The 20,913-nt window shown below is 47.7% G+C and overlaps 1 protein-coding gene across 1 annotated transcript in view; it reads right to left on the reverse strand.

Moving 5' to 3' along the window:
• si:ch73-173p19.1 (uncharacterized) overlaps positions 1-20,913 on the reverse strand; it is an 83,921-nt gene that overhangs the window by 16,404 nt on the left and 46,604 nt on the right. Inside the window, exons 8-12 of the mRNA XM_067977579.1 lie at positions 19,879-19,975; positions 17,451-17,662; positions 16,684-16,926; positions 11,501-11,599; positions 777-970 (exon numbers count right to left, since the gene is read on the reverse strand). Coding sequence (XP_067833680.1) covers positions 777-970; positions 11,501-11,599; positions 16,684-16,926; positions 17,451-17,662; positions 19,879-19,975 — 845 coding nt within the window. The remainder of the gene's footprint in view (positions 1-776; positions 971-11,500; positions 11,600-16,683; positions 16,927-17,450; positions 17,663-19,878; positions 19,976-20,913) is intronic.

The following is a 20,913-nucleotide window of genomic DNA, read 5'->3' on the forward strand; positions in this document are numbered from 1 at the left end:
ATCATGCTCAAAAAAGTGTGATGGAAACAAAAGGGAGCATTAGTGGTTGAGGCAGAAATGATGTCAACTATTCACGATTAGATTGGAGAGGTGGATGAAGGAAAAAGGGTTGAAGGGATACGGGGACAGAGCGGGTAAACTTGATCAGAACTATTTACTTGCGTGCAGTGTAAACGCCAACACGGACTGGTTGGGCAGAATGGCCTGTTTCCGTGTTGTAACTTCCCCAACTCTCCCCAACACGAAATACCCAGACCCGCGTTATCTGCAGCCTCTTAAATGGCCCCCGCATCAAGTCTCTCAGTGTTCACTGAACAGCAACCGGGTTCCGTAGGCTTTGCAGGACCCCCAATTGCACCGTAGCAGAATACCGCACTGCCTTTTACATGGCATCAAGCTCCTGTGCTGATAGAGTGCACCTAATTTGGAGCACAAGCTGAAAATTAGAGCCAAGCCGCTCAGGGGTGATGTCAGGAAGCACTTCTTCACACAAAGGGGAGTGGGAATCTGGAACTCTCTCCCCCAAAAAGCTGGTGAGGCCGGGGGTCAATTGAAAATTTCAAAACTGAGATCGATAGATCTTTGTTCAGCCAAGGGTGTTAAGGCGGGTAGATGGTGTTAAGATACAGATCAGCCACGATCTAAACGAATGGCGGAGCAGGCTCGGGGGGCTGAATGGCCTCCTCCTGTTGCTATGTTCCTCCTCTGATGAGGGTTGACATGGGAGGTGCATGGTGAGGAATTGTTTCCACTGACTGACTGACTGACTGACTGACCTTCGTCTGTTTGATGCTCAGGAGCCTGAGTTGTGGCACAGATCGGGGTAAGACTGCCAGCACTCTCTCCGTGACCCCGGTCTGATTCAGACTGAGGTGAACGAGCGACGCAGGAGCACAGGTCAGGTAATCAGTCATTCCCGAGTCGCTTACTTTGGTCTGGTCCAAGATCAGGTGCGAGAGACAATTCAAACCTAAAAAAAAACCAAAATCAGAACAAACCTTGGGCCGTGAAGCAGACATTTGCAATTATGGAGAATCTGAACATCACAACAAAGGATAAAACGGAACTCGCATCAATTCAAAACTCCACCTGCTTTTTGAAATTTTACAGCAGTAATCCTAAAGATTCCTCCCAACTACCTGAGCCTTCGACACACCCTGTACACTCTGTCCTATCATAGACTCTATCCACAATGAAAATTCCAAAACTGAGATTGATCGATTTTTGATAGCTGGATATAAAGTGTTCAGGAAAGATAGAAAAGGAAAGAAAGGAGGGGAGGGTGGCAGTATTGATTAAGGAGAATATTGCAGTGCTGGAGAGAGAGGATGTCCTGGAGGAGTCAAGGACAGAATGTATTTGGTTAGAGTTAAGGAACAATCGAGGTGCCATTACACTACTGGGTGTATTCTATAGACCACCAACTAGTGGGAAGGAGATAGAGGAGCAAATTTGCAGGGAAATGAGAGAGGTGCAAGAACTATAAAGTAGTGATAACGGGGACTTCGACTATCCTAATATATTGTAAACAATTTTACAACACCAAGTTATAGTCCAGCAATTTTATTTTAAATTCACAAGCTTTCGGAGGCTTCCCCCTTCGTCAGGTGAAGCCTCCGAAAGCTTGTGAATTTAAAATAAAATTGCTGGACTATAACTTGGTGTTGTAAAATTGTTTACACTTGTCAACCCCAGTCCATCACCGGCATCTCCACATCATATCCTAATATAGACTGGGACAGTAATAATAAGGGGCAAAGAGGGGGAGGAATTTTTGAAGTGTGTTCAGGAGAACTTTCTTGACCAGTACGTTTCCGGCCCAACGAGGAAGGAGGCATTGCTGGACATGGTTCTGGGGAATGAGGTGGGTCAAGTGGAGCAAGTGTCAGTGGGGGAGCATTTAGGGAACAGTGATCATAATATCATAAGGTTTAGATTAGTTATGGAAAAGGACAAGGATCAATCTAGAGTAAAAATACTCAATTGGAGGAGGGCCAATTTCAGTGGGATGAGAACGGATCTGGTCTGGGTAAATTGGAATCAAAGATTGGCAGGCAAAACTGTAATCGAACAATGGGCGGCCTTTAAAGAGCTGGATCGGGTACAGTCTGGGTACATTCCCACGAGGGGGAAAGGGAGGGCAACTAAAGCCAGAGCTCCCTGGATGACAAAAGAGATAGTGAGTAAGATGAAGCAGAAGAAAGGGGTGTGTGACAGATGTCAGGTTGATAACACAAGTGAGAACCAGGTAGAATATAGAAAGTACAGAGAAGTGAAAAAGGAAATAAGAGGGGCAAAGAAAGAGTATGAGAATAGACTGACGGCCAACATAAAAGAGAATCCAAAAGTCTTCTACAGGCATGTAAACAGTAAATGGGTAGTAAGAGGAGGGGTGGGGCCGATTAGGGGCCATAAAGGAGATCTACGCATGGAGGTAGAGGTATTAAATGAGTACTTTGCATCTGTCTTTGCCAAAGTCACAGTAAAGGAAGATCTAGTTGAGATACTGGATGGGCTAAAAATTTATAAACAGGAGGTACTAGAAAGATTAGCTGTGCTTAAACCCGGTCCGGATGGGATGCATCCGAGGTTGCCGAAGGAAGTAAGGATGGAAATTGCGGAGGTGCTGGCCATAATCTTCCAATCATCCGTAGTTACGGGGGTGGTGCCAGAGGACTGGAGAATTGCAAATGTTACACCCTTGTTCAAGAAAGGGTGTAAGGATAAACCCACTACAGGCCAGTCAGTTTAACCTCCGTGGTGGGGAAGCTTTTAGAAACAATAATCAGGGACAACATTAATAGTCACTTGGGCAAGTGTGGATTAATAAAGGAAAGCCAGCACAGATTTGTTAAAGGCAAATCGTGTTTAATTAACTTGATTTGAGTTTTTTGATGAGGTAACAGAGAGGGTTGATGAGGGCAGTGCGGTTGATGTGGTGTATATGGACTTTCAAAAGGCGTTTGATGAAGGGCCACGTAAAAGGCTTGTTAGCAAAATTAAAGTAAGTGGAATAAAAGGGGCAGTGGCAGCATGGATAGGAAATTGGCTAAGTGACAGGAAACAGAGAGTAGTGGTGAACGGTTGTTTTTTGGACTGGAGGGAGGTGTACAGTGGTGTTCCCCAGGGGTCAGTGCTGGGACCACTGCTTTTTTTGATATATATTAATGACTTGGACTTGGATGTACAGGGCACAATTTCAAAATTTGCAGATGAGACAAAACTTGGATACGTAGTGAACAGTGAGGAGGATAGTGATAGACTTCAAGAGGACATGGTCTGGCTGGTGGAATAGGTGGTCATGTGGCAGATGAAATTTAATGCAGAGAAGTGCGAAGTGATACATTTTGGTAGGAAGAATGAGGAGAGGCAATATAAACTGAAGGGTTCAATTCTAAAGGAGGTGCAGGTACAGAGAGATCTGGGGGTATATGTGCACAAATCTTTGAAGGTGGCAGGGCAGATTGAGAAAGCGGTTAAAAAAGCATACGGGATCCTGGGCTTTATTAATAGAGGCATAGAGTACAAAAGCAAGGAAGTTATGATGAACCTTTATAAAACACTGGTTCGACCACAACTGGAGTAGTGTTTCCAGTTCTGGGCACCGCACTTTAGGAAAGATGTGAAGGCCTTAGAGAGGGTGCAGAAAAGATTTACTAGAATGATCCCAGGGATGAAGGACTTCAGTTACATGGATAGACTGGAGAAACTTAGACCAAAGAAGGTTAAGAGGAGATTTGATAGAAGTGTTCAAAATCATGAAGGGTTTAGATAAAGAGAGAGAAACTGTTCCCATTGGTGGAAGGGTTGAGAACCAGGGAACATAGATTTAAGGTGATTGGCAAAAGAACCAAACATGAGGAAAAACTTTTTTTACACAGCGAGTAGTTATGATTTGGAATGCACTGCCCGAGGGGGTGGTGGAGGCAGATTCAATCATGGCCTTCAAAAGGGAACTGGATAAGTACTTGAAAGGAAGAAATTTGCAGGGCTACGGGGAAAAAGCAGGGGAATGGGACTAATTGGATAGCTCTTACAAAGAGCCGGCACAGGCTCGATTGACCGAATGGCCTTGTTCTGTGCTGTAACCTTTCTATGATTCTACCCATTTAATCTCCTCCCACAGACCCTGTACACTCTCCCCTATCATGGACTCTACCCACCCATTTAATCTGCATGAAGCATTTGTAACAAGACAGATGAATTAGTGGCCCAAATAGAGATAAATGGGTTTGATCTAATTTTTTTATTTGTTCATGTGATGTGGGCGTCGCTGGCAAGGCCAGCATTTATTGCCCATCCCTAATTGCCCTTGAGAAGGTGGTGGTGAGCCACCTTCTTGAACCGCTGCAGTCCGTGTGGTGAAGGTTCTCCCACAGTGCTGTTAGGAAGGGAGTTCCAGGATTTTGACCCAGCGACGATGAAGGAACGGCGATATATTTCCAAGTCGGGATGGTGTGTGACTTGGAGGGGAACGTGCAGGTGGTGGTGTTCCCATGTGCCTGCTGCTCTTGTCCTTCTAGGTGGTAGAGGTCGTGGGTTTGGGAAGTGCTGTCGAAAAAGCCTTGGCGAGTTGCTGTAGTGCATCCTGTGGATGGTACACACGGCAGCCACTGTGCGCCGGTGGTAAAGGGAGTGAATGTTTAGGGTGGTGGATGGGGTGCCAATTAAGTGGGCTGCTTTGTCCTGGATGATGTCGAGCTTCTTGAGTGTTGTTGGAGCTGCACTCATCCAGGCAAGTGGAGAGTATTCCATCACACTCCTGACTTGTGCCTTGTAGATGGTGGAAAGGCTTTGGGGAGTCAGGTGGTGAGTCACTCACCGCAGAATACCCAGCCTCTGGCCTGCTCTCGTAGCCACAGCATTTATATGGCTGGTCCAGTTAAGTTTCTGGTCAATAGTGACCCCCAGGATGTTGATGGTGGGGGATTCGGCGATGGTAATGCCGTTGAATGTCAAGGGGAGGTGGTTAGATTCTCTTTTGTTGGAGATGGTCATTGCCTGGCACTTGTCTGGCGCAAATGTTACTTGCCACTTATCAGCCCAAGCCTGGATGTTGTCCAGGTCTTGCTGTATGTGGGCATGGACAGCTTCATTATCTGAGGGTTTGCGAATGGAACTGAACACTGTGCAATCATCAGCGAACATCCCCATTTCTGACCTTATGATGGAGGAAAGGTCATTGATGAAGCAGCTGAAGATGGTGGTGCCTAGGACACTGCCCTGAGGATCTCCTGCAGCGATGTCCTGGGGCTGAGATGATAGCCATTACCGATAGCCATTACTGAGACGTGGTTGCAGGATGACCAAAGTTGTGAACTAAATATTCCAGGGTACTTGACTTTTAGAAAAGACATGCAAAATGGAAAATGAGAGGGGATAGCCCTGATAATGAAGGATGAGACTGTAGTGAGAAAGGATCTTAGCTCAGAAAATCAGGATCTAGAATCAGGATGGGTGGAGCTAAGAAATAACAAGGGGCAGAAAACACTGGCAGGAATACTTTACAGGACCCGTAACAGTAGAGTATAAATCAGGAACTTAGAGGAGCATGTAACAAGGATAATGCAATAATCAGGGGGGACATAATCTTCATATGGACTGGGAAACCAAATTGGCAAAAGTAGTTTGGAGGACGAGTTCATGGACTGTATGCGAGACAGTTTTCTAGAACAATATGTTAAGGAACCAACTAGGGAACAAGTTATTTTAGATCTAGTATTGTGTAATGAGACGGGATTAATATGTAGGTATGAGGGGCGATAAGTAGATTGGGAAATTAGATTAAAAGATATGACGGTACATACAAACATACGAATTAAGAGTAGGCCATTCGACCCCTCGAGCCTGCTCTGCCATTTGATAAGATCATGGCTGATCTGATTGTGATCTCGACTCCTGTCTACCTACTACAACCTTTAACTCCCTTGTTAATCAGGAATCTTTGGAATTCCCTACCCCAGAGGGCTGTGGATACTGAGTCGTTGAGTATATTCAAGGCTGAGGTGAATAGATTTTGGACTCTAGGGGAATCAAGGGATATGGGGATCGGGCGGGAAAGTGGAGTTGAGGCTGAAGATCAGCAATGATTTGATTGAATGTCGAAGCAGGCTCGAGGGGCCGTATGGCCGACTCCTGCTCCTATTTCTTATGTTAACATACTGGAAATGGTAGGGAACCCAGGGGCTAATGAGAGTGAGGAACTTAAAGTAATTAAGATTAGTAAAGAAAAAGTATTAGAAAAATTAATGGGACTAAAAGCTGACAAATCCCCTGGACCTGATGGCCTTCGTCCTAGGGTTCTAAACGAGGTGGCTGCAGAGATAGTGGATGCATTGGTTATGATCTTCCAAAATTCCCTAGATTCTAGAATGGTCCCTGTGGATTGGAAGGTAGCAAATGTAACCCCGCTATTCAAGAAAGGAGGGAGAGAGAAAACACGAAACTACAGGCCAGTTAACCTGACACCAGTCATCGGGAAAATGCTGGAATCCATTAAGGACATGATAACAGGGCACTTAGAAAATCATAATATGATTTGGCAGAGTCAACATGGTTTTATGAAAGGGAAATCGTGTTTGACAAATTTATGAGAGTTTTTTGAAGATGTAACTAGCAAGGCAGATAAAGGGGAACCAGTGGATGTCGTATATTTGGATTTTCAAAAGGCATTTGATAAGGTGCCACATAAAAGGTTGTTACACAAGATTAGGTCTAATGGGATTGGGGGTAATATATTAGCATGGATTGAGGATTGGTTAATGGACAGAAAACAGAGAGTAGGAATAAACAGGTCATTTTCGGGTTGTCAGGCTGTAACTAGTGGGGTGCCACAGGGATCAGTGCTTGGGCCTCAGCTATTTACAATCTATATTAATGACTTAGATGAAGGGACCGAGTGTAATGTATCCAAGATTGCTGACGATACAAAGCTGGGTGAGGAGGACACAAAGAGTCTGCAAAGGGACAGAGAAATGGTTAAGTGAGTGGGCAAGATGGTGGCAGATGGGGTATAATGTGGGGAAGTGTGAGGTTATTCACTGATGGGAAAAACAGAAAGAGTGAATATTTTTTAAATGGTGAGAAACTATTAAATGTTGGTGTTCAGAGGGATTTGGGTGTCCTTGTACACGAAACACAGAAAGTTAACATGCAGGTACAGCAAACAATTACGAAGGCAAATGGTATATTGGCCTTTATTGGAAGCAGGTTGGAGTACAAGTGTAAGGAAGTCTTGATGTAATTGTTCAGGGCTTTGGTGAGACCTCACCTGGAGTACTATGTACAGTTTTGGTCTCCTTATCTATACTTGCCTTAGAGGTGGTGCAACATACATTCACTAGATTGATTCCTGGGATGAGAGGGTTGTCCTAGGAGGAAAGATTGAGTAGAATGGGCCTATATTCTCTGGAGTTTAGAAGAATGAGAGGTGATCTCATTGAAACATATAAGATTCTAAGAGGGCTTGACAGGGTAGATGCTGAGAGGATGTTTCCCCTAGACTGGGCTTGATGGCCGGCGCGGACACGATGGGCCGAAGGGCCTCTATCCGTGCTGTATAACTCTATGACTGGAGAGTCTAGAACTAAAGGGTGTCGTCTCAGGATAAGGGGCCGGCCATTTAAGGCTGAGATGAGGAGGGATTTCTTCACTCAGAGGGCTGTGAATATTTAGAATTCTCTACCCCAGACGGCTGTGGATGCTCAGTCATTGAGTATATTCAAGGCTGAGATCAATAGATTTTTGGACACTAAGGGAATCAAGGGATATGGGGATTGGGCGGGAAAGTGGAATTAAGGTTGAAAATCAGCCATGATCTGATTGAATGGCGGAGCAGGCTCGAGGGGCCGTATGGCCTACTCCTGCTCCTATTTCTTATGTTCTTACCACCTCCCACAGACCCTGTACACTCTCCCCTATCATGGACTCTACCCACCCATTTAATCTCCTGAGGGAAGGTTCTTTATAAATACTCCCGAGGGAAGGTTCTTTATAAATACTCCCGAGGGAAGGTTCTTTATAAATACTCCCGTCTGAAGGCAGTGCAGCAACACTCCAGAAGGTGCACCCACCCTCACACCTCTAATATTAGAATTCCACAGCCCTTCCTCCAACAGCAGGGGAGATTAGCTTCGTGCGGAGTGTTTGATTGACTGCCTCACTCCATCTCTGTCATCCCCCATCACCGAAAAAAAATTGCAAATGCTGGAAACAGACAGCAGGTCTGTTAGAATGGGTTAATGCTTGAAAGGTGAGTCTCACTCTTGAAACAGTAGGATGCCCCTTCTATTTTTCAGATGCTGTCCGACCTCATAGTAAGTACAGCACAGGAGGCGGCCATTTGGCCCATCGTGCTTGTGCCATCTCTCTGGAAGAGCTGTCCAATTAGTCCCACACCCCTGCTCTTTCCCCATAGCCCTGTAATTTTTCCCTTCGAGTATTTATCCAATTCCCTTTTGAAAGTTATTATTGAATCTGCTTCCACCGCCCTTTCAGGCAGTGCATTCCAGATCAGAACAACTCGCTGCATAAAAAAATGTTTCCTCATGTCGCCTCTGGCTCTTTTGCCGATCGCCTTAAATCTGTGTCCTCTGGTTACCGACCCTTCTGCCACTGGAAACAGTTTCTCCTTGTTTACTCTATCAAAACCGGTCATGATTTTGAACACCTCGATCAAATCTCCCCTTAACCTTCTCTGTTCCAAGGAGAACAATCCCAGCTTCTCCAGTCTCTCCACATAACTAAAGTCCCTCATCCCTGGCACCATTCTAGTAAATCTCCTCTGCACCCTCTCTAAGGCCTTGACATCCTTCCTAAAGTGTGGTGCCCAGAATTGAACACAATCCTCCAGCTGAGGCCTAACCAGTGTTTTATAAAGGTTTAGCATAACTTCCTTGCATTTGTACTCTGTGCCTCTATTAATAAAGCCCAGGATCCCTTATGCTTTTTTAACAACTTAGATGAAGGCATAGAAAGTCTCATATCTAAGTTTGACAATGGCACAAAGATTGGTGGCATTGTAAGCAGTGTAGATGAAAACATAAAATTACAAAGCGATATTGATAGATTAGGTGAATGGGCAAAACTGTGGCAAATGGAATTCAATGTAGACAAATGTGAGGTCATCCACTTTGGATCAAAAAAGGATAGAACAGGGTACTTTCTAAATGGTAAAAAGTTAAAAACAGTGGATGTCCAAAGGGACTTAGGGTTTCAGGTACATAGATCATTGAAGTGTCATGAACAGGTGCAGAAAATAATCAATAAGGCTAATGGAATGCTGGCCTTTATATCTAGAGGACTGGAGTACAAGGGGGCAGAAGTTATGCTGCAGCTATACAAAACCCTTGTAAACAATTTTACAACACCAAGTTATAGTCCAGCAATTTTATTTTAAATTCACAAGCTTTCGGAGATTTTCTCCTTCCTCAGGCAAATCCATCTCCACATCATGAATACAAAACCCTGTTTAGACCGCACCTGGAGTACTGTGAGCAGTTCTGGGCACCGCACCTTCGGAAGGACATATTGGCCTTGGAGGGAGTGCAGTGTAGGTTTACTAGAATGATACCCGGACTTCAAGGGTTAAGTTACGAGGAGAGATTACACAAATTGGGGTTGTATTCTCTAGAGTTTCGAAGGTTAAGGGGTGATCTGATCGAAGTTTATAAGATATTAAGGGGAACGGATAGGGTGGATAGAGAGAAACTATTTCCGCTGGTTGGGGATTCTAGGAGTAGGGGGCACTTTCTAAAAATTAGAGCCAGACCTTTCAGGAGCGAGATTAGAAAACATTTCTACACACAAAGGGTGGTAGAAGTTTGGAACTCTCTTCCGCAAACGGCAATTGATACTAGCTCAATTGCTAAATTTAAATGTGAGATAGATAGCTTTTTGGCAACCAAAGTTATTAAGGGATATGGGCCAAAGGCAGGTATATGGAGTTAGATCACAGATCAGCCATGATCTTATCAAATGGCGGAGCAGGCACGAGGGGCTGAATGGCCTACTCCTGTTCCTATGTTCCTAACAGCCTTCTCAACTTGTCCCACCACCTTCCAAGATTTGTGTACATACACCCCCAGGTCTCTCTGTTCCTGCACCCCCTTTAAAATTGTACCATTTAGTTTATATTGCCTCTCCTCATTCTTCCTACCAAAATGCATCACTTTGCACTTCTCTGTGTTAAATTTTATCTGCCATGTGTCTGCCCATTTCACCAGTCTGTCTCTGTCCTCCTGAAGTCTGTTACTATCCTCCACATTGTTTACTACATTTCCGAGTTTTGTGCCATCTGCAAACTTTGAAATTATACCCTCGATTCTCAAGACCTGCTGAGTGTTCTCAGTATTTTTGATTTTGATGCAGATTGATTGATCCAGCTCCTCATGGCTGGAGTTACATTGTCGCAGCCTTTTGCTGGATCTCCGTTCCACAGTCCACAGCAGGGAGATGGATAATAGGAACTGGAGACCGAGCGGAGTCTCAGGACCTGTGTCCAGACGCAGAGTGACCGTTCTCCAAACGAGTAGATAAACTGGAACCGTTCACTGCCATTACTCCTTCGGTCACATTCTATCGTCTGACCAGATCACCCGCTCTGCTGACCATTGCCTCCTCCAGTCAATGCGTCAATCTCCCCCTCGCCATCCCCTTCCCCTCTCCACCTCCCTCTGGCGACTGCCTCCCCCCCTTCACCCAACTCCCCCCTCCCCCAAATCCCCCCTCCCCCCCCTCACCCAACTACCACCTCCACCCTCCCCCTCCCCCAACCACCATCTCCCCCTCCCCCAACTATCCCCTCCCCCTCCCCCAACCATCTCCCCCTCCCCCTCACGCAACTACCCCCTCCCCCAACTACGCCTCCCCCAACTACCCCCTCCCCCCTCACGCAACTACCCCTCCCCCAACTACGCCTCCCCCTCCCCCTCACGCAACTACGCCTCCCCCCTCCCCCTCACGCAACTACCCCTCCCCCAACTACGCCTCCCCCCTCCCCCAACTACCCCCTCCCCCAACTACCCCCTCCCCCAACTACCCCCTCCCCCAACTACGCCTCCCCCCTCCCCCTCACGCAACTACCCCCTCCCCCAACTACCCCCTCCCCCAACTACCCCCTCCCCCAACTACCCCCTCCCCCCTCCCCCTCACGCAACTACCCCCTCCCCCAACTACCGCCTCCCCCAACTACCCCCTCCCCCTCACGCAACTACCCCCTCCCCCAACTACCGCCCCCTCCCCCAACTACCCGCCTCCCCCAACTACCGCCTCCCCCTCCCCCTCCCCCAACTACCGCCTCCCCTCCCCCTCCCCCAACTACCGCCTCCCCTCCCCCTCCCCCAACTACCGCCTCCCCTCCCCCTCCCCCAACTACCGCCTCCCCCTCCCCCTCCCCCAACTACCCCCTCCCCCTCACCCAGCTACCACTTACCCCCCCCCCACCCCACCTCGCTGAAGCCCGCTCATCCCAGTCACCGCTGCGGGAGCATTTGGAACTGACCTTTGATGCTGCACAGACAGTTATCGGTGAGTTTCACACAGGCCGCCAGGTTCAGGTGCTGCAGTTTCTGCAAACTTGACACGACTTCCAACCCTGAATCTAGAAACCAGGAGACAAGGAGAGACGGAGAGACAGCGAGAGAGAAGAAATGGTTAAAACTCTGGTAAAAGGGTCAGCTCAGTGTTAACACTCTCACCTCTGAGACAGGAGGTCATGGGTTCAATTCCCTTTCCAGAGACTTGAGCTCATAATCCAGGCTGTCACTCCTAGTACAGTACTGAGGGAGTGCTGCACTGTCGGAGGGTCAGTGCTGAGGGAGTGCTGCACTGTCGGAGGGTCAGTGCTGAGGGAGTGCCGCACTGTCGGAGGGTCAGTGCTGAGGGAGTGCTGCACTGTCGGAGGGTCAGTGCTGAGGGAGTGCTGCACTGTCGGAGGGTCAGTGCTGAGGGAGTGCTGCACTGTCGGAGGGTCAGTGCTGAGGGAGTGCTGCACTGTCGGAGCTGCCGTCCCTCAGATGAAACATTAAACCGAGGCCCCGTCTGCCCCCTTAGGTGGATGTAAAATATCCCACGCCACTATTTCGAAGAAGAGCAGGAGGAGCTCTCCCTGGTGTCCTGGCCAATATTTATCCCTCAACCAATATCATTAAAAAACAGATTATCTGGTCATTATCTCATCGCTGTTTGTGGGATCTTGCTGTGTGCAAATTGGCTGTCGTGTTTCCTACATTACAACAGTGACTACAAGTCAAATGTATTTCACTGGCTGTAAAGAGCTTTGGGACGTCCTGAGGTCGTGAAAGGCGCTATATAAATGCAAGTCTTTCTTTCTTAATACTGAACACCTCTGTTCCCAACCCGAAAGTAATATTTCTTGGTGCTGTTCAGTTCCATGGGTCCCTGACAGAAGACCTCTGGTTCTTCACCCATGAGCCTACGCTTCGCTGTGGGCTATGCGACTACAGGGGGCATCACAGCCAAGCCCGTTGCCGTCCTCACCCCAAGCCCACACACTTTCGAGCGGAGGTGACTGGAAACCATGGACCTCTCCCTCGCCCTGGGGCACCTCCCTCGATTGCACTCCCCCCCCCCCCCCCCCCCCTCCTCCCAACCCACCCACCCAATCCGCGGCCCCGGCTGGGATGGGCTAGTTCAGTGTAGGCCAGAGCAGCAATCAGGGATCTGATCTGTTTGCAATACTTAGTATTACAATGTACAGAATGTTCAGCACAGAAACAGGCCATTCGGCCCAACTAGTCTCTGCCGGTGAATATGCTCCATACGAGCCTCCTCCCTCCCTACCTATCAGGAAAGATTGAGCAGGCAGGGGCTTGTTTCTCTAGGAAAGAGAAGACTGAGGTTTTAAGATTATGAAAGGGTTTGATAGGTGGACAGAGAGAAGGTATTTCCACTTGTGGGGGAGACCAGAACTCGGGACCATAAATATGAGATAGTCACTAATAAATCCAATCCAATAAATTCAGGAGAAACTTCTTTACCCAGGGAGTGGTGAGAATGTGGAACTCACTATCACAAGGAGTAGTTGAAGCGAATAGTGTAGATACATTTAAGGGGAAGCTGGATAAACACGAGGGAGAAAGGAATATGGCGAGATGAAGCAGGGAGGGAGGAGGCTCGTGTGCAGCATAAACGCCAGCACTGACCAGTTGGGCCGAATGGCCTGTTTCTGTGTTGTGGTTTTGATGTGACTCGATACACTTCGTCTAACCCGATCAGCACATCCTTCTATGCTATCGAGGAACCATCAGGGCAGCACAGAAGCAGAGTTATTCAAACATAGGAACAGGAGTAGGCCATTCAGCCCCTCGTGCCTGCTCCACCATTTGATAAGATCATGGCTGATCTGTGATCTAACTCCATATACCTGCCTTTGGCCCATATCCCTTAATACCTTTGGTTGCCAAAAAGCTATCTATTTCAGATTTAAATTTAGCAATTGAGCTGGATCAATTGCCGTTTGCGGAAGAGAGTTCCAAACTTCTACCACCCTTTGTGTGTAGAAATGTTTTCTAATCTCACTCCTGAAAGGTCTGGCTCTAATTTTTAGACTGTGCCCCCTACTCCTAAAATCTCCAACCAGCGGAAATAGTTTCTCTCTATCCACCCGATCCGTTCCCCTTAATATCTTATAAACTTCGATCAGATCACCCCTTAACCTTCGAAACTCCAGAGAATACAACCCCAATTTGTGTAATCTCTCCTTGTAACTTAACCCTTGAAGTCCGGGTATCATTCTAGTAAACCTACACTGCACTCCCTCCAAGGCCAATATGTCCTTCCGAAGGTGCGGTGCCCAGAACTGCTCACAGTACTCCAGGTGCGGTCTAACCAGGGTTTTGTATAGCTGCAGCATAACTTCTGCCCCCTTGTACTCCAGTCCTCTAGATATAAAGGCCAGCATTCCATTAGCCTTATTGATTATTTTCTGCACCTGTTCATGACACTTCAATGATCTAAGTACCTGAACCCCTAAGTCCCTTTGGACATCCACTGTTTTTAACTTTTTACCATTTAGAAAGTACCCTGTTCTATCCTTTTTTGATCCAAAGTGGATGACCTCACATTTGTCTACATTGAATTCCATTTGCCACAGTTTTGCCCATTCACCTAATCTATCAATATCGCTTTGTAATTTTATGTTTTCATCTACACTGCTTACAATGCCACCAATCTTTGTGTCATCGGCAAACTTAGATATGAGACTTTCTATGCCTTCATCTAAGTCGTTAATAAATATTGTGAATAATTGAGGCCCCAAGACAGATCCCTGCGGGACTCCACTAGTCACATCCTGCCAATGTGAGTACCTACCCATTATCCCTACTCTCTGTCGCCTTTCGCTCAGCCAACTTCCTAACCAAGTCTGTACTTTTCCCTCGATTCCATGGGCTTCTATCTTAGCTAACAGTCTCTTATGTGGGACCTTATCAAATGCCTTCTGGAAGTCCATATAAATGACATCCATTGACATTCCCCTGTCCACTACTTTAGTCACCTCTTCAAAAAATTCAATCAGGTTTGTCAGGCACGACCTACCTTTCACAAATCCATGCTGGCTCTCTCTGATTAACTGTAAATTCTCGAGGTGTTCAGTCACCCTATCCTTAATTATAGACTCCAGCATTTTCCCCAAACAGATGTTAGGCTAACTGGTCCATAGTTCCCTGATTTCCCCCTCTCTCCTTTCTTAAAAAGCGGAGTGACATGTGCAATTTTCCAATCCAGAGGGACAGTTCCTGAATCTAGAGAACGTTGAAAGATTATAGTTAGGGCATCTGCAATGTGCTCACCTACTTCCTTTAAAACCCTGGGATGGAAACCATCTGGTCCTGGGGATTTGTCACTCTTTAGTGCTATTATTTTCTTCATTACTATTGCTTTACTTATGTTAATTTTAATCGAGTCCCTGTCCCCGATTCAATATAAGTTTTCTTGGGATTTCCGGCATGCTATCCTCTTTTTCGACTGTAAATACTGACGCAAAGTAATCGTTCAACATGTCCGCCATTTCCCCATTGTCAATGACAATATCCCCACTTTCAGTTTTTAAGGGGCCAACACTGCTCCTGACCACCCTCTTTTTCCTAATATAACTATCGCCGAATCCCCCGCCATCAACATCCTGGGGGTCACCATTGACCAGAAACTTAACTGGACCAGCCACATAAATACTGTGGCGACAAGAGCAGGTCAGAGGCTGGGTATTCTGCGGCGAGTGACTCACCTCCTGACTCCCCAAAGCCTTTCCACCATCTACAAGGCACAAGTCAGGAGTGTGATGGAATACTCTCCACTTGCCTGGATGAGTGCAGCTCCAACAACACTCAAGAAGCTCAACACCATCCAGGACAAAGCAGCCCGCTTGATTGGCACCCCATCCACCACCCTAAACATTCACTCCCTTCACCACCGGCGCACTGTGGCTGCAGTGTGCACCATCCACAGGATGCACTGCAGCAACTCGCCAAGGCTTCTTCGACAGCACCTCCCAAACCCACGACCTCTACCACCTTGAAGGACAAGGGCAGCAGGCGCATGGGAACAACACCACCTGCACGTTCCCCTCCAAGTCACACACCATCCCGACTTGGAAATATATCGCCGTTCCTTCATCGTCGCTGGGTCAAAATCCTGGAACTCCCTTCCTAACAGCACTGTGGGAGAACCTTCACCAGCCAGATTGCAGCGGTTCAAGAAGGCGGCTCACCACCACCTTCTCAAGGGCAATTAGGGATGGACAATAAATGCCGGCCTCGCCAGCGACGCCCACATCCCATGAACGAATAAATAAAACTTCACACTTGTGCACGCACACTTCCAGCAGGCATCAATCACTGGACAGTGATCTCCAGGAACATCCCCTACTGATGCCCCCCTCCCTAACCCAGGGTTCGAATCCACTCTGACCGAGGATGGCCAACTCAGCACAGGGCAGGACTTGGACAGGGTACCTGGTCCCACTGGCTCAGCGACAGGTGTATCGGAGAAGCCGGGGGTACGGAGGTGTCGTGGGTTTGTTCAGAACCCAGAGGCCTGGACTAATAATCCCGAGAACAGGAGTTCAAATCCCGCCTTGGCAGTCTGAGTTCAATTTAAATCTGGAAATAAAAAGGCTGGTACCAGTAAAAGTGACCATGAATCATAGAATCAGACAGCACAGGAGACCATTCGGCCCATCGTGCCTGTGCTGGCTCTTTGAAAGAGGTTTCCAATTAGTCCCACTCCCCTGTTCCTTCCCCAGAGCCCTGTAAATTTTTTCCCTTCAAGTATTTATCCAATGAAGTTGTCGGAATGTCGTAAAAACTCACTAATGTCCTTTAGGAAAGGAAACCTGCCGTCCTTACCCGGTCTGGGCCTATGTGACTCCAGTCTCCACACCAACGTGGTTGACTATTAACTGCCTTTTAAATGGCCTCGCAAGACACTCAGTTGAATCAAACCCACTACAAACACCACACGGAATGCAGAGGTTCAAGAAGGCGGCTCAGCACCACCTTCTCAAGGGGCGACTATGGGGACGGGCCAATTAATGCCGGCCTTGCCAGCGACACCCACATCCCGAGAACGACTGCAGAAAAAGTTACGATGGAATGGGGAAGAGGGTGTGGAGGCAGAGCAATGGGAGGGTGGGGGAGAAGTTAAATGGAGAGTTGTAGCGGGTACCTGTGACGAGGGAGCAAGACGTGAGGCTGAGGTGTTTGAGGGACTGGAAGGCCCTCAGCTGGCGGAGAAGCTCATTGGTGGCGTACGGGTAACAGTTGAGGACCAGCTTCTGAATCTGGCAGCCGAAGAACAGCTCGATGGCCTTGGGCCGCAGCAGACGCTCGTTGATCATGTGCAGGAGGAGGTGCTCAGCCAGTTCAGGGGTCAGGCAGGCCAGGCTCCGGCTGTACTGCATACTGGGAGCTACAGATAGAACAGGTATCATAGTATCATAGTACGTTACAACACAGGAGGCAGTCATTCGGCCCATCGTGCATAAGCTGGCTCTTTGAAAGAGCTATCCAACGAGTCCCATTCCCCTGCTCTTTCTCCATAGCCCTGCAAATTTTTTCCCTTCAAGTATTTATCCAATTCCCTTTTGAAAGTTATTATTGAATCTGCTCCCAGGCAGCGCATTCCAGATCATCACAGCTCGCTGCTTAAAAACAAATGTTTCCTCATCTCCCCTCTGGCTCTTTTGCCGATCACCTTAAATCTGTGCCCTCTGGTTACCGACCCTTCTGCCACTGGAAACAGTTTCTCCTTATTTACTCTATCAAAACCCTTCATGATTTTGAACACCTCGATCAAATCTCCCCTTAACCTTCTCTGTTCTGAGGACGACAATCCCAGCTTCTCCAGTCTCTCCACATAACTGAAGTCCCTCAACCCCCAAGAAAGCAGCCCTCCCGAATCCGTAACGCCATAAACCCCGTGGGCTCACGCACCAGTCATCAGCGCCACCGCGCCTCCGGTCGCCATCTTGAACAGTGAAGGGACCAGCGTGGCTCGGCACGGCTTCTTCTGCGAGGACGGTGGCGATCGGCTGGGCCCGTCCTCGGCCGCTTTGTTCAAGCGCTCCATGGCGGCCTGGGCGGCGACGGTGGGCAGGTCCCGCTGCTTCCGTCCCTCCGGATTGGCCGCCTCCTCTCCGGCCTCTCTACAGCACAAAGGCAAAGGACATCAGTCGGCCTGTGGGGGGGCGGACATGGGAGAGCTCCCTCTACACTGCCCCATTAAACACTCCCAGGGCAGGTACAGCACGGGTTAGATACAGAGTAAAGCTCCCTCTACACTGTCCCATCAAACACTCCCAGGGCAGGTACAGGGTTAGATACAGAGTAAAGCTCCCTCTACACTGTCCCATCAAACACTCCCAGGGCAGGTACAGCACGGGTTAGGTACAGAGTAAAGCTCCCTCTACACTAGAATATAAAAACAGGGAGGTATTGCTGCAGTTATATAAGGTATTGGTGAGACCGCACCTGGAATACTGCACACAATTTTGGTCTCCATACTTAAGAAAAGACATACTTGCTCTCGAGGCAGTACAAAGAAGGTTCACTCGGTTAAACCCGGGGATGAGGGGGCGGACATATGAGGAGAGATTGAGTAGATTGGGACTCTACTCATTGGAGTTCAGAAGAATGAGAGGCGATCTTATTGAAACATATAAGATTGTGAAGGGGCTTGATCGGGTGGATGCAGTAAGGATGTTCCCAAAGATGGGTGAAACTAGAACTAGGGGGCATAATCTTAGAATAAGGGGCTGCTCTTTCAAAACTGAGATGAGGAGAAACTTCTTCACTCAGAGGGTGGTAGGTCTGTGGAATTTGCTGCCCCAGGAAGCTGTGGAAGCTACATCATTAGATAAATTTAAAACAGAAATCAACAGTTTTCTAGAAGTAAAGGGAATTAGGGGTTATGGGGAGCGGGCAGGAAATTGGACATGAAGCTGAGTTCGGATCGGTCAATGTCCTGTGGGTGGCGCAGAGGGCCCAGGGGCTGAGTGGCCGGGTCCTGCTCCTACTTCTTGTGTTCTTTAGATTTGTGGATGGGATCAGATCAGCCATGATCTTATTGAATGGCGGAGCAGGCTCGAGGGGCCGATTGGCCTACTCCTGCTCCAATTTCTTATGTTCTTACACTGCCCCATCAAACACTCCCAGGGCAGGTACAGCACGGGTTAGATACAGAGTAAAGCTCCCTCTACACTGCCCCATCAAACACTCCCAGGGCAGGTACAGCACGGGTTAGATACAGAGTAAAGCTCCCTCTACACTGTCCCATCAAACACTCCCAGGGCAGGTACATGGTTATATACAGAGTAAAGCTCCCTCTACACTGCCCCATCAAACACTCGCAGGGCAGGTACAGCACGGGTTAGATACAGAGTAAAGCTCCCTCTACACTGTCCCATCAAACACTCCCAGGGCAGGTACAGGGTTAGATACAGAGTAAAGCTCCCGCTACACTGTCCCATCACACACTCCCAGGGCAGGTACAGGGTTAGATACAGAGTAAAGCTCCCGCTACACTGTCCCATCAAACACTCCCAGGGCAGGTACAGGGTTAGATACAGAGTAAAGCTCCCGCTACACTGTCCCATCACACACTCCCAGGGCAGGTACAGGGTTAGATACAGTGTAAAGCTCCCGCTACACTGTCCCATGCTGTACAGGATGAAGGACACCAAGATTGAAGAGAATGAGGTAAATGAGTAAGTTGTGGCCGGGTCCAATCAGGGGTTGACGCAGACTGATGGGGTGAAAGTCTCTTTGTTCTGCAATGCTCCTACTTGAAATGCTTTGCTGTGCGCACTGAATGGTGGCAAGCTTTGTTTGATCATTTTGTTTTATTCATTCATGGGATGTGGGCGTTGCTGGCGAGGCCGGCATTTATTGCCCATCCCTAATTGCCCTCGAGAAGGTGATGAGCCACCTTCTTGAACAACTGAGTAGCTTGCTAGGCCATTTCAGAGGGCGATTGAGAATCAACCACATTGCTGTGGATCTGGAGTCACATATAGGCCAGACCGGGTAAGGACGGCAGGTTTCCTTCTGTAAAGGACATTAGTGAACCAGATGGGTTTTTACGACAATCCAGTAGTTTCATGGTCACCGTTACTGATACTAGTTCCAGATTTTTATTTTTTAATTAATTGAATTTAAATTCCCCAGCTGCCGTGGCGGGATTTGAACTCATGACTCCGGATTATTAGTCCAGGCCTCTGGATTACTAGTCCAGTAACATAACCACTATGCTACCGTACCCGTACCGTACCTCGAGATGTTTTACTACGTTAAAGGCATTATATAAATGCAAGTTGTTGTTGTTGATTGAAGAGGAGCCCCTTGATTGGCTGCTTGCACCTACCTGAGACGGTTGCCCTGATTGGGCCACTGGTATCGGGGTTCAAACCCGCTTCTGATTCGGTTTCCGTTTTGCCGAAAGATCAGTTCTGGGTCGAAGGCTGGAAAACAAGGTCAAATCATCTTAATCAGCGGAGCTCCTGAAAACAGGCACCCCGGGGCTGAAACCCCATCGGGGTTACACTGCTCACCTGCCGTGATGGAAATGGTCAACGACTTGTACAAATTCAACAGCGCTGCCCGGTACTGGACTGTTACTGGACCAGTAATCCAGATAACACGAGTTTAAATCCCACCGCGGCAGAGTGAGAACTTCAGTTGTTCAAATAATCTGGAAATAAAAATCTGGAATCGGTAACAGTGACCATGAAGCTGTTGGATTGTCTTAAAAACCCAACTGGTTCACTGATGTCTTTTCGGGAAGGAAACCTGCCGTCCTTACCCGGTCTGGGTCTTTTTGTGACTCCAGATGGTTGACTCTTAGCTGCCCTTTGAAGCCATTCAATTCTATCAAACTCGCTATCAGCGGTTCAGAGGCTCACCGAGGAGGTGAGGAATAAACGCCAGCCTTGCCAGCAATGCTCACATTCTCAGAATGAATAAACAAACATTCAAAATCACTGTGTATAAAACCCAGATTCAAATTTCACATTCTCTTTGCCCTTTCTATCTGAACTCACACTTTTAAAGATCTATGTACCTGCCTCTTTTTTTTGGTTAGGATATATTTCCTGTCTCAATTCTTTTTTCCCCCAAAATGTACTACGTCACACAGAAACATAGAAAATAGGAGCAAGAGTGGGCCTGCTCTGCCATTCACAATGATCATGGCTGATCATCTAACTCAGTACCCTGTTCCTGCTTTTTCCCCATATCCCTTGATCCCTTTAGCATTAAGAAATATATCTATCTCCTTCTTGAATACATCTAATGACTTGGCCTCCACTGCCTTCTGTGGTAGAGAATTCCACAGGTTCACCACCCTCTGAGTGAAGAAATTTCTCCTCATCTTGGTTCTAAATGGCATGCCCCGTATCCT

This window comes from Heptranchias perlo, chromosome 3 (genome assembly GCF_035084215.1).
Source record: "Heptranchias perlo isolate sHepPer1 chromosome 3, sHepPer1.hap1, whole genome shotgun sequence".
NCBI classification, from domain to species: Eukaryota; Metazoa; Chordata; class Chondrichthyes; order Hexanchiformes; family Hexanchidae; genus Heptranchias; species Heptranchias perlo.